This window comes from Streptopelia decaocto, assembly GCF_964273445.1.
Source record: "Streptopelia decaocto genome assembly, chromosome: 5".
NCBI classification, from domain to species: domain Eukaryota; kingdom Metazoa; phylum Chordata; class Aves; order Columbiformes; family Columbidae; genus Streptopelia; species Streptopelia decaocto.
The window spans coordinates 45,570,316-45,581,908 of NC_138659.1; the positions used below are offsets into that span (position 1 = coordinate 45,570,316).

Consider the following 11,593-nt stretch of genomic DNA (forward strand, 5'->3'; position numbering starts at 1 on the left):
TTGCCTTATTGGCAAAGTTTATCAGCTTTTCTAGTCTGGATTCATGCTTGTTATGGCATTCTTTTAGCAAATATTTATGTATTTCATGTTCTGAGTTTCACTCAAGGATGTCTGTAGTATAATGCTGAGAGAAGAGTGGGAAGCTGAAGTGTCATTGCATAATATTTCAGAATAGCATTTTCTGCTATTGAGGCTGCTGTAAACTTGGAAGGCAGCATCAGAATTTCTCAGATGTGCCCACTAAATTAATAACGGACTCTTCAGTTCCCACATGAACTTAATATACTCTAAATGTTAGGATGTTCTTTTTCCTTTTTGGAAGATTGGTGGCAGTAAAAAGAACATAATTACAACAAAAATGTTAAGACTTGCCTGTCATTTACAAGTTGTCATTACAGGCACAGTATTTAAAAACGAAGCTGTTAATCAGGAATATGTCAGTTGATGATTAATGAATGTCCTATGATTTGAAATAAGTGTCTTCTAAAATGTTATTCTCTTGCTAAGAATCCAAAATGGTAATATGTATAAGCATTGCAAAACTAGAATGTTTAAAGTGGAGAGATAGATGCATATAACGTGATAGATGCATGCAGTGAATTTGGGGGCAGGGGGCTGAATCTCAAGCCAGTGGATGAGGTTGCCATACTTTCAAGAGGAGTTAGCTGCACCGTTGGTCCTCTCCCAGCCAAAGCCCTACTGCTCTTTTACAGTTTGTTATAGACAACAGCAGTTTGCAGACTCTGAGAGAAACTGGGCATGACAGGTAGAAGCTGTGAGCTTCAGTGGGGTAGCTAACTGCTGTCCAAATACGCTAATGTGTATTTGGCCACATGATGAGTTAAAGTGATGATACTCATGATAGATCGATTAGTTGTGAGGTATTTATTTAAATGACTGATCTGCAAAGTTGTACGTAGGTTAAAGGCTTACTGCTTTTCTGCTTTCGACACAGTGTTGCTTTACACCAAGTGAAGATATTCCTTTTTTTTTTTTTTCTTTTTAAGAGATCAGCAAGAATTAGAAGGAAAAATTAGCTTTCAAAGCATCAGTGGTTTCATTTCCAGACAATATTTCCAATTAATATCCTAACTAGTGCAAATGCGAGAATCGGCGATTCTAAACCTCTTATCAAGGCCTTGGGAAACCAAAGTTTCTTGACTTCAGTTCAAACGATTCTAAATGTTCACATGGGGTTTTCACAGATGTTGTTTATTTCTTTACAGCTGTCTCAGGAGTAAGCAGCACCACTCTTTTTATAGTCATCTTGAGAACAGTATAATGTTTTTTAAAGGATGGAGGGAGACTTTCATTGTTGGAATCACCACCCTCTAAAGAATTGAACCAGAGAAAAATAAAATAACTGGGAGGCAGAGAGAGGGATGAAGTGGTGGGGAGAGACGGTTTCTCATGAGCTGTTAACAGAACCAGGAGAGGAAAAGGGAAGAAAGCAGCTGGCTGATAACTTATGACACCATCTTTAGCAGAAAAGAGAATTTAAAAAAAGGACTTGGCCGTGAGCAATGTAGCATTTCTCACCTACTCAATGATATAAAGTACCCAGAACAAAAATAAGGTCTGGCAAAGATTATAACATCATCTGGAAGCCTGCAGTGTTTTAGGTCTACTGGTGGGAGCTGAGAGCAGGTGAATAGATTGTCTAGCATTAAACTAATCGATGCTAAATGTGTTTTAAAGTTATATGCCTGATAGCAATGGTCATTCAAACCCTAGAAATATCCTAGGAATAATGTCCACCATATAATACAAACCCTCTTTTTTTACAACTCTCTTTTCTTACAAACACTCTGTATAGGTGCTAAATTGTCTTGTCCATGTCATTCCCTAGCAGGGCTGCACAAGAATTTGGACACTGCTTAGGGAAGGGGTAGTTGTAACAGCACTCAGTTCCTATCCAAAAAGTTACCAGCATGGCTGTAATCTAGAATTATAGTATAAATATTGATTATTGTAATTATTGTAGTATTTGCTGGTGATAGAACTGTTTATACTTTCTTGTATCATTGAATGACCTTGCTAGTGTGGCTCATCCACATGTATTTCTAGTAGAGATTTGTCAAGGAAGTAAGCATCATAATCACTAATAAAACTTTTCATTATATATTTAAATCAGGGAAATTTGAGAGAAGACTGGTTATTTGCCTTAAAAATAGTGTGATTTCAGAATCAATTTTTGCATAATTCTTGGCATGTGACACCTGGTATTGAGATCTAATGATACAGCTTCACATAACATGCTGTGTCATATGGATTCATATTAGTACTATCTTTTCATTTGAACAGACTTCAAGAATTTTTGACAATTCATCTTGGAATTCTTTCAATAAAACTGTTTTTAGTTGTGCAAAGTGCAGTAATTGACACGTTTGGCTGAGCAGTTGTAATGCTGTTTCTAAACAAATGCATATGTTTGCATGTTTACTGCCTGTTTTGCATGTTCTTCTGTGATATCCCCCAGAAAAGAGAACTGTACTTCATTCAGCAGAATATATATCTATAAATTTCTTCTTAGTACTGAGGAGAGGGACCTCTGAGCCCCACTGAGATTGAGCCCTTGTCATGTTCATCATTGCACCAAGTAAAACTAAGAGAAATTCATTGCCTCAAAGTAGACGAAAACTGAAAGAAGGAGATGCTTTTCTATCTTTCCTAACATCACACAGTGCTTGCTTTTAGGACCTAGATCTTCTCAGTCCCTTCCTGTGTCTCCCAGAGGCATAATTTGCCTTGTGGGATTAATTAAAGCATCCCAAAATTTGGTCATTCAGGTAAGCCCTTTGTATGAATTGGTAATCCCTGAACTATGTTTATTGTTGGACTAAAACAATGTGGCTTTTCATTACTTGGACTCAATGGAACACTCACTAGGATGTGTAGGATTCTATGATGACAAGTAGTTCCATTAAATACTACATGTACTGTTTTGAGAAAGTTTAGCTTCATAGAGAATAGCTTTGGAACATGTACATGTATTATTTATTGACATTTGTGCCATGTTCGCATTCGGGATGGCCTAATTCAACATCTGTTCCTCATTACAGTGAGCATCTGGTATTTCACAGATAATTATGACACATGAGCTTACTGTCCTCTAGGCCTACCAGACAAGTCTGAACCAGGCTTTCTAGGTGGACAGTAAGACCTGGTTCAGTGCTGGGTGCAATTCTGATCACACCTTTCATGTGGGGGGTGGCCAGAATAGGGTGTACCTGTTATACCCTGTTTGTAAGCAGAAGTACCATCACCTTCATTGTTATGTCCTAGGATCTGAAAGAAAAAAGAAAGATGAAGACTTTTCCAACACAGAAGAATAAAATTGGGAAATTCTTGAAAGCTCTATTCCTATTAAACTTTGTCCCTTTCTTACTCTGAAAATCTGAATTTGTGATCCTTCTTTTGCCCTGACAAATAAATTTGTCATACAGCAAAGGAATTAATTCACCTATAAACCAACTGCTTGGTGACCAGGATATGGGGAGGGAGTTTGTTCCCTGATTTAGTTAGTCTAGAGAGGTAAGTTGGCTCATAGAGAAAATGACCACAAGATGACAATTATGTACTGCAAGAAGCCCCAACTAATTTTGTCTTGTCCTGGAACAATGTGCATTATTCATTATTGTTCCTTAGGAATTGTAAATACTATCTCATGTCTGGTCAAAAAATACAATATTCAAGCTTTTCTTTGTGCTAGGTTTAGTTCATGGCTACAGTTTTTAACTAGAGGGGACTGTTACTCTGGTATTAAGCCTGAGAAGTCCCAGAAGGAAAGGACTATGATCTTTGTTGTTTTCCTCTATTGACAATAGAAATACAAGCCTGCAAATAAGTAATCTAACACACCCAGCTCTGTTAGCAGCTCCAATTTATCTATATGCATCTATGGATGTACAAAAGCAGACAAATGCTTTTCTTCCTGGTGCTTCCTTTATATTCCTTCTTTAGGACCTATAAAACAGTTGTAAGGCAACACAGTCAGAAGTACTGCGATACAATTGCAAATATCAGCAATGTATTGCAAATTCAAATTGCAATGCCCGAACCATGCTTACCTGCTACATGATCACTTCCACAGAATTCACTGGTCTGATAGGCCAGTTGCATTTAAGGACTTCCTTTGAAGAAGCAGTAAGGATGGGGAAAAAAGCAATTCTTATTCAGTTAATTAAAAGCATATCCCGCCAGGGTCTATCAAAACTCTTACAGCTATCCTTCAGAAGCAGAGCATAAGTGTTTTCTCCATAGTTCTAATTCCTCCTATAAACATTTAAATCTTGAAGTTACGCTATTTTAATTTCATTTCTGCTCTGTATTTGTTGCATTTGATTTACTCTGACAGACCTGTTATCTGCATAACTATATCTTTTTTTTCTTGCCAGGTATTATTAGCCGCCAAGAGGCAGAAGAGTTGTTGATGAATAAATCTGAAGGAACATTCCTGGTGCGAGTCAGTGAGAAAATCTGGGGCTATGCGTTGTCTTATCGTCAGCAAAGTGGCTTCAAACACTTTCTGGTTGATGCTTCGGGGGATTTCTACAGCTTCTTGGGGGTAGATCCAAACCGACATGCAACACTGACAGATCTTATTGATTTTCACAAGGTAACACTTGCTAGGTAGAGCTCAATAGCTGAGTGGAATGGATTAATAATTTAAAGAAGAGCCATGTAATTTGAAACCACACTGGAAAGTAGAAGTAACCATAGTGAGGAAAAGAATATACGTATATATTCTAAGTAAGCCTAGCTGTAACATTTATAGCTTATGTCTTTTGTTGCAGTGAAGCAGAAGGCTTTTTCCCCTACTTTCAAATGCTTCAGCAGGTAGTTGTGTCCCCTTCTAAGCAGATTCTTACATAACGCATGCTCTCCTGGGCTAAAAATGGACTAATAAGGGCTGACAGAGCTTACACTTCTTGAGCTTCTTTGCTGTGCAGAATTGAGTTGGAAATAACATAGAAAGGTCTAGCAGTGAAATTTCAGCATTTTTCAGTCTTTAATGTGAGGATTGTAACATGCAAAAGCAAAGGAGTGGGCGCTTCCAGTAAAGAAAGGAACACAGAGGGATTCTCTTTCAGGGGTCTGCTAAGGATCATTCCATATTACTCAAAACAGGAGCAATTTACTACTCATCTTTGACTTTAGATGGTTTTTAATTGAATCGCTTTGCCACATGTTGCCAGGCTGTGACTAAATAGTAGCACTGTTCCTAATAGTATAGTTTGTTTTAATCACCTCGCATCTCTCCCTATCTACATCAGTTTTAATTCTGCTTTTTTCTTAGCCACCCTTACAGTTTCTCTTCATCCTCTCTTTTCTAGTTCCCTTTCCTTTTTTACCTTTTTCTTACTTTTGTTTCAGATTAATTCTATTAATTTTTGCTCCTCCTTTCCTTCACAGCTTTTAATTTTTTCAGTATTCAGTCTCACAGACACGAAGCAGAGATAATTTTTCTTCTAATCTCCCTTCTTTTAAAATCTTTCTTTTATTTCGGCTAGTTTGCAACATCTCTTCAGTCAAACCCAAACACTATTTCTTCCAGCTGTAATCCTTACATTTCAATTGTTATTAGCAGTACAGAATTATTTTGGACTTTATTAGCTTAACGAAAAGATGTTGAGTTTCTCAGAATGTACGTTGCATGAAGGAAGACAGATTATAATGTGATATCCTTCATAAAAACATAGATGTTCACTTCCTAAATAGGATTTTTAAGTCCCCAAGGAAGCAACAACAACAACAAGGGCAGAAACTCTCAAACTCATTTGGGTTCATTGGAAATGATTAATTTGTTCTGATAGATTTTGGTTGTCCTCCTCTTCCTTACCTTCTTTTTCCCATCTTAGTTACTGGCAGGTGTGCACACAGAGGTGGCTTTAAGATAAAATAATAAGTTAAGACAGATGAGGTTTGCCTTAGTGTCCCTTCACAGGTCACTGAGTCATTGTATTTCCATGTGGGAGGATAGCAGGTGTCACATTTGACTGAAAAATACCTTCTCCCCTAATTTTATGAAATTCTTGCTCAATGGCCACCTTGGAAGCCAAATCCCCACATCCCCTTCTTCCTCTATGCCAGCTTTTAATACTGAGCATGACATTATATGGTACAGAATATCCTTCTGGCCAGTTTGGATCAACCAGCTGGGCTGTGTCACCTCCCAGCTTCTCACTCATCCCAGAGTGCCTACTGCCAGCAGGGGCCGAGTGGTGAAAAAGAGAAAGCCTTGATGCTGTGCAAGCACTGATCAGCAATAGCCAAAACAGCAGTGTGTTGTCAACATTTTTTTAGCCACAGATTGAAAACACACCACCATACCAACTGCTGTGAAGAAAGTTAACTCCATCCCAGCCAGACCCAGTACAACTGGAAAGAGTCTAACCAAGGCCTTCTCAGGGAAATGAAACACCTCAAATGTTGACTATCAGGCATGGGACCTCTGGCTAAAGTAGTATCTCCTAAGCTCCTGGAGAGGGGTCGTGGTTACAACCAATTCCAATCATCTCTGCTCCAACCGTGTTCCTATATTTTCATCACAGCTCATCCTAGGCAATCACTGTGCTAAAAACAGATCTATTTACAGACTGCAGTAGGACACTTGTCAGAAGCAGAATGGCTTTTAGTTCCTGACATTTAGAAAAAATAAAAGTTTTCTTAGGTGTCCCCTGATAATAGTTAATAGCTCCCCTTGTAGTAAGCCTATCAGAGAATGTGGTTCACCTTGAATGTCACCACACAATTATTTTTCAACTGTCTAGCTGAACAGCTATATTAAAACTGGTCTTTGCCAATCACTTCAGGAGGCATCTTATCCTGTCTCTCACATGATTTCCTTTGAAGCTTTTCTGCCTGCCCTTTCTGGTGAAGTACATTGTCAAGTGTCCCGAAGCCTTCTGGTAACCAGCTATGCAACCTTCATGTAAATGGCTGCACTGCAGGCACACTTTCTTTTGTGGCTGTTGCTGTATTGTTTGGAAAAGTTGCTGCTTCCTCAGGACTATTTTTGGCAAGAGTATTCTTTCCCACCTCAAAAGTTGCGTGGACTTCTCTTTGAGGGTTCTTTTGGCTTTCAATCAAAATGAGCAGGGCTGCCTATACTTATTAATCTAAATCTACTTTATTTTGGTTTAAAAAAATTAAGGGGTCACTCAAGCAACTCAGCTGACAGATACAAAGGGGTGGTAACCATTAGCTGGAAGAGCAAACTTCTTACAGAAGAGGGTGCGAGTGTGCATTTGCTCATTACTATTTGCATTTAAATACTGTGTGGAAAGCAGAAATAACACATCCAAGATAATTGCTGAATCTTTGTATTCACTACCTCATAACTTCTCAAAAGCATTTAATTTGAGTAGTAACTTTCTGAACTTAGTCTGTTGTAGTGACTGGGGAGGAACCACAACTGGGAATCTGTGTGTGTTCTGAGGAAATCAGGCACAAAATTTCCATTGATTTTTCAATAGTCACTAGATAAGTTTTGAAAATGTTGGGCCCATATATAGATCCATAACTTGGATCTAAACTTTCAGATGGATTGCTATTTCAGTCAATCTAATTCTGGATTCTGCCTCATTTTGGTGCATCTATAAAACTTCCAGAAAAATAAAAACAAACTGTCATTACTCTAGGAGTAAGTGCAAAGATCAAGTTCTCTACTTTTCCAGTAAGGTGTTTTTTTTTTTTGTATTCATCTTGGTAATCAGTTACTGAAAGGACAAACTTGGCATGTGGGTATTTAATTAATGAGAATAACTGCTATTTGTAAAGACTGTCTTTACCCTAGCAAGGTTAATGTCTTTCACCTCTCTGTAGTCAGTCAGGAAGCTGTTACTGTTGTATGTGAGCACTCAATGTTGAACTCTGTCTGCCTGGAAGCAGCATTAGCAGGACTGGCATATATCTATTAAATTAACCCCTGAGAACATCCTTTATAGCCATATGTAGCAGTTTTTCTTAAGTAGTGTAGAAACTTGCAGGTTGTACAAATCGCAGCCTTTTTTGTACAGCAACTGTTTGATTTCATTATTTGATACTCTCACAAGTTATAATACTAATGGCATGAGTATGAGATAAACAAGCATGAAGAAAATGTATAGTTGATAGGATCCCTTTGCTGGTCTGTACTTATTTTATCAAGCTTTTATTCATAATTAGTTACCAGTTACAGTGGAGCCGTGTTTTTTATTGCTATGAGTTGCTTTTCTTAGAAGACATGGAAAGCCTTAGACATCTGTGAATGATATTTTAACTGGTTTTATCTTTCTAGGAAGAAATCATCACATCCTCAGGTGGAGAGCTACTACTGGATCCATGTGGACAGCAGAAGAATCCACCAGACTACAGCCCTTTATTTGAATAACTGATCCAGGACTAACAGGGATGTATTCTGGATAGCTGTAGTAATAGATCCCTACAAAAGTAAACACTGAAAAGTAGTTAACAAACTTCCAAAGCCACTGGTCTTGTGGCCAAAAAGTATCCTCATTAGAAGGCCCATAATATTTCTGTTTTGCATCTGAGTTACCATCATTATTCATATTGCTAACATTTTTAAGGTGAGAAATTACTGGCAAATTACAATTTAGGACTACTCCCAGAAATTTTTCAAGGGGTTGTGGCCAGTTGTGCTGAACACTAAGTTCCTATCTGAATTTTCTTGATATCTGAGATTGAAAATGCAAAATGCAGTGAGAAGTATGGGTGAACACTACTCATAGAGTATTTTGTGAAGTACCAATATAGATGAACAGATTGTCTTTTTCCAAAGCAAGGTTTGTTGATTTCTGTTGACAATCTTATTACTCAGTGGTGCACACTTGGTACAAGAGAAGCGGTCTTAAAATGTCTTTTTGCAGTTTGTGATTGCTTAAATGGTTAAGTGTAGCTGAAAACTTGCCATTGTGCTTTTGAACTCAGGCCTACAAAATTCCCCGCAGCAGAGACAGAATAAGGTCATTCACATTTTAGTTAAAATTTCATGCAGTCCAACAGCCTTGGAAAGAATTTTACTCTTGTACAGAAAGTGGTCAATTTATTCTAAACTAGTTATTGTAAAGAAAACAGTTTGATTTGCAGCAACAACTCCTCCTCTCACTGGCATTGTCTTGTTTTCTGCTTCCTGATGTGCAAGATACATGCTGGAGATTCCTAGCTTTGCTTTGCTACAGAACCAGATATTTTCTTTAGCTGAACTCTGAGTGAAGGTGGGGGTGGTATATTTATCCATAGAAAAGGTACAACTAATTACATTATCATCATGCCATTTCATGTTTTAAAAAAAGATGCACAGAATATTTTCTTGATCCATTTGTTACACATACCGAACCCCATGAAAATAGACTGATAGCCTAGGTCTATGGAGCAGTCGCTTAGCATTCATATGATTAAAAAAAAAAAATCTTGTCACAGTAGCTAATTTGGCTTCTTGAAATTTGTGTCTTAGCAGTCGTTGCACTCTGCACACGGTACAGATGTAGTCCTGCATTGTTTCACTGGTAAACTGGACACTACTGAGGCACCCAACTCAGAAAATGGAGTAGTGGAGTTGCAGAACTGTCACTATTACCTTCCTGTGCTACCTACTCTATTCCCATTAATGGCTGGACAGAAACTGCTGGGTATAGAAGTTTCTTTTCAGCTCCAAACATCCATTTTGCAGGTCAATATTTCAAATAAGAGTTGTGACAGTTTTGTATGCAACTGATTTGCTTCAAGAGTGAAGTGTGACATGAGGGAAGTAGTTGTATACCTATTGGTTAGTCTCATAGTCATGCCTTACTAGGCAGTTTCTCAGTACTTTTTTCATGTGTGATGTATATTTTGAGATGTAACGTGGACCAACCTGCATGTGTTACTGTACCTCCCATGGTTAATTTTTTCCTGGGAATCTGAACACACAGAAAAGGCACACTGACTGTATTTTTATATGCTACTGCTTTAGGCAGTCTCTGATTTCCTATGTGGTTCTCTTCCAAATCCCAGTGTAGACTTCCCTCCCAAACCTCATGAAAATCCATCCTTCCTCAAATAGTAATTTATCTTGACTCTGTCTTACCTTCTATACTTTGTCTGACCTTGAAGGTAAGCTCCTCTAGGAAAAGAAACTTGTCTTGACCAAGTTTATAAAGCACACTGTACATTTAAAATGCTACAATAATAATAAACACCTGTAGTAATTATAGTAATATTTTTTTCTGAAGTAATTCTACAGTTAGTACCTATTAAATTTCAGATTTTTGCACACAAACTTTATTGTTGTTCAGGAAAATTTTATTTTGTTAACATTGCTTTTTGCGTGGTTTAACCCATCAATGTTTGTGCCTCGTGAAAATTCTAATGAACTTTCCACAGATACTTAGCTGAACAGTTTCTGTATTAATCACTTGGGACACTGGCTCAGGACGTTTTAAATAGTTGCTGTTAGCACCTCGAAACAAAGCAAATCAGGACACAGCAAGAAAGCAATGCTTTTTAGGTAGAGCAGCTGTTCTTAGTGCACAGTGCTCAGATAACATGACAGCTGGGCTTTTCACAGCAAGTAGGCTTACAGAGGTAGGACCTGGTTACCTGCTTCTCACATCTTGAGAAAGAAAGTGACTTGGCATCTAGATATTAAAGTGGTCTGGGAATGCTGTTAAAGTGTGGTCCTCTGTAGGTCAGCAGGGTTATTCAAAACAGAATATAGCTCTGCAATTCTGAACATAGTAATACTTACGTAGGTCCCTAGTAGGATCTATATGCTCCATTAAATGAGAAGCCTCGTAGGTGTGATCCGGGATCAGAATACACCTGATACAGGTATATACAGACATTGAATCCAGCTACCAGAATGTGGTGCCCAGCACAGAGTCATTCACCGTGCTTCAAATGCGTACTCTAAAATTATCACAGAGTAAGCTGCTTTTTTCTAATAGAATGTTTGGTAAGTGAAATCTACTGCCCTCTCCAAGAGCCCCAGTTATCTACCAGCTATATCCTCTGAGAGACTAGCTTTGCACTTTCTCCCTCTTATATAGGCATCTTGAGAACAAGCTCTGCCTCAGGTTATTCACAGCTGCACATGTTCCATCACAGAACAACTGGACCCCTAGCTTGAAGGAGAATAAAAGGGACCTTTTAAAGTTAGACAAGATTTACCTCTGAGGCCAGAGGGCAGCAGCTGGCTGTGTAGGACTGAGGGTCAAGAGGTAGTACTGAGCAATTAATTTAGACACCTAGATGTCTTTGCAGGTTGGTGTTTTGCCTTTATGAACTGTAAAAAAAAAAAGACATAGAATGCTTCCTTCTCTTCAGAAAATGTGCTAGGCATGCTAGAAAAGAAGACATGAAATTCCCAGAGTTTTTGAAAGATTACTCAACCCTTGTACACAATTTTGGGAATATTTATAGATAGAATATTGAAGAACTTGTTTCATAAGGAGTTCACATTCAGAGACTGACAATACAGGTATTTATTTCTAATGACACACTTTCCAGCAACTGCTTGCAATTTTAGCCAGTAAGAAGGCTTGGAAATACTAGCTCTATAGCTTATGTGTCCTCTTGTGATGTAATTAACATCACAACAGCATCATCACTT

The 11,593-nt window shown here is 38.1% G+C and overlaps 1 protein-coding gene across 3 annotated transcripts in view; it reads left to right on the forward strand.

Annotated features, from left to right (window-relative positions):
- Nucleotides 1-8,374, forward strand: part of SH2D4B (SH2 domain containing 4B) — a gene marked incomplete at both ends in the record, with an annotated part of 62,804 nt that extends 54,430 nt beyond the window's left edge. For all 3 annotated transcript variants that reach the window (XM_082054553.1, XM_082054554.1, XM_082054555.1), the window contains 2 exons: nucleotides 4,398-4,618; nucleotides 8,282-8,374. In XM_082054553.1, the coding sequence (XP_081910679.1) occupies nucleotides 4,398-4,618; nucleotides 8,282-8,374 (314 nt within the window). The remainder of the gene's footprint in view (nucleotides 1-4,397; nucleotides 4,619-8,281) is intronic.
- Between the last annotated feature and the right edge of the window lie 3,219 nt (nucleotides 8,375-11,593).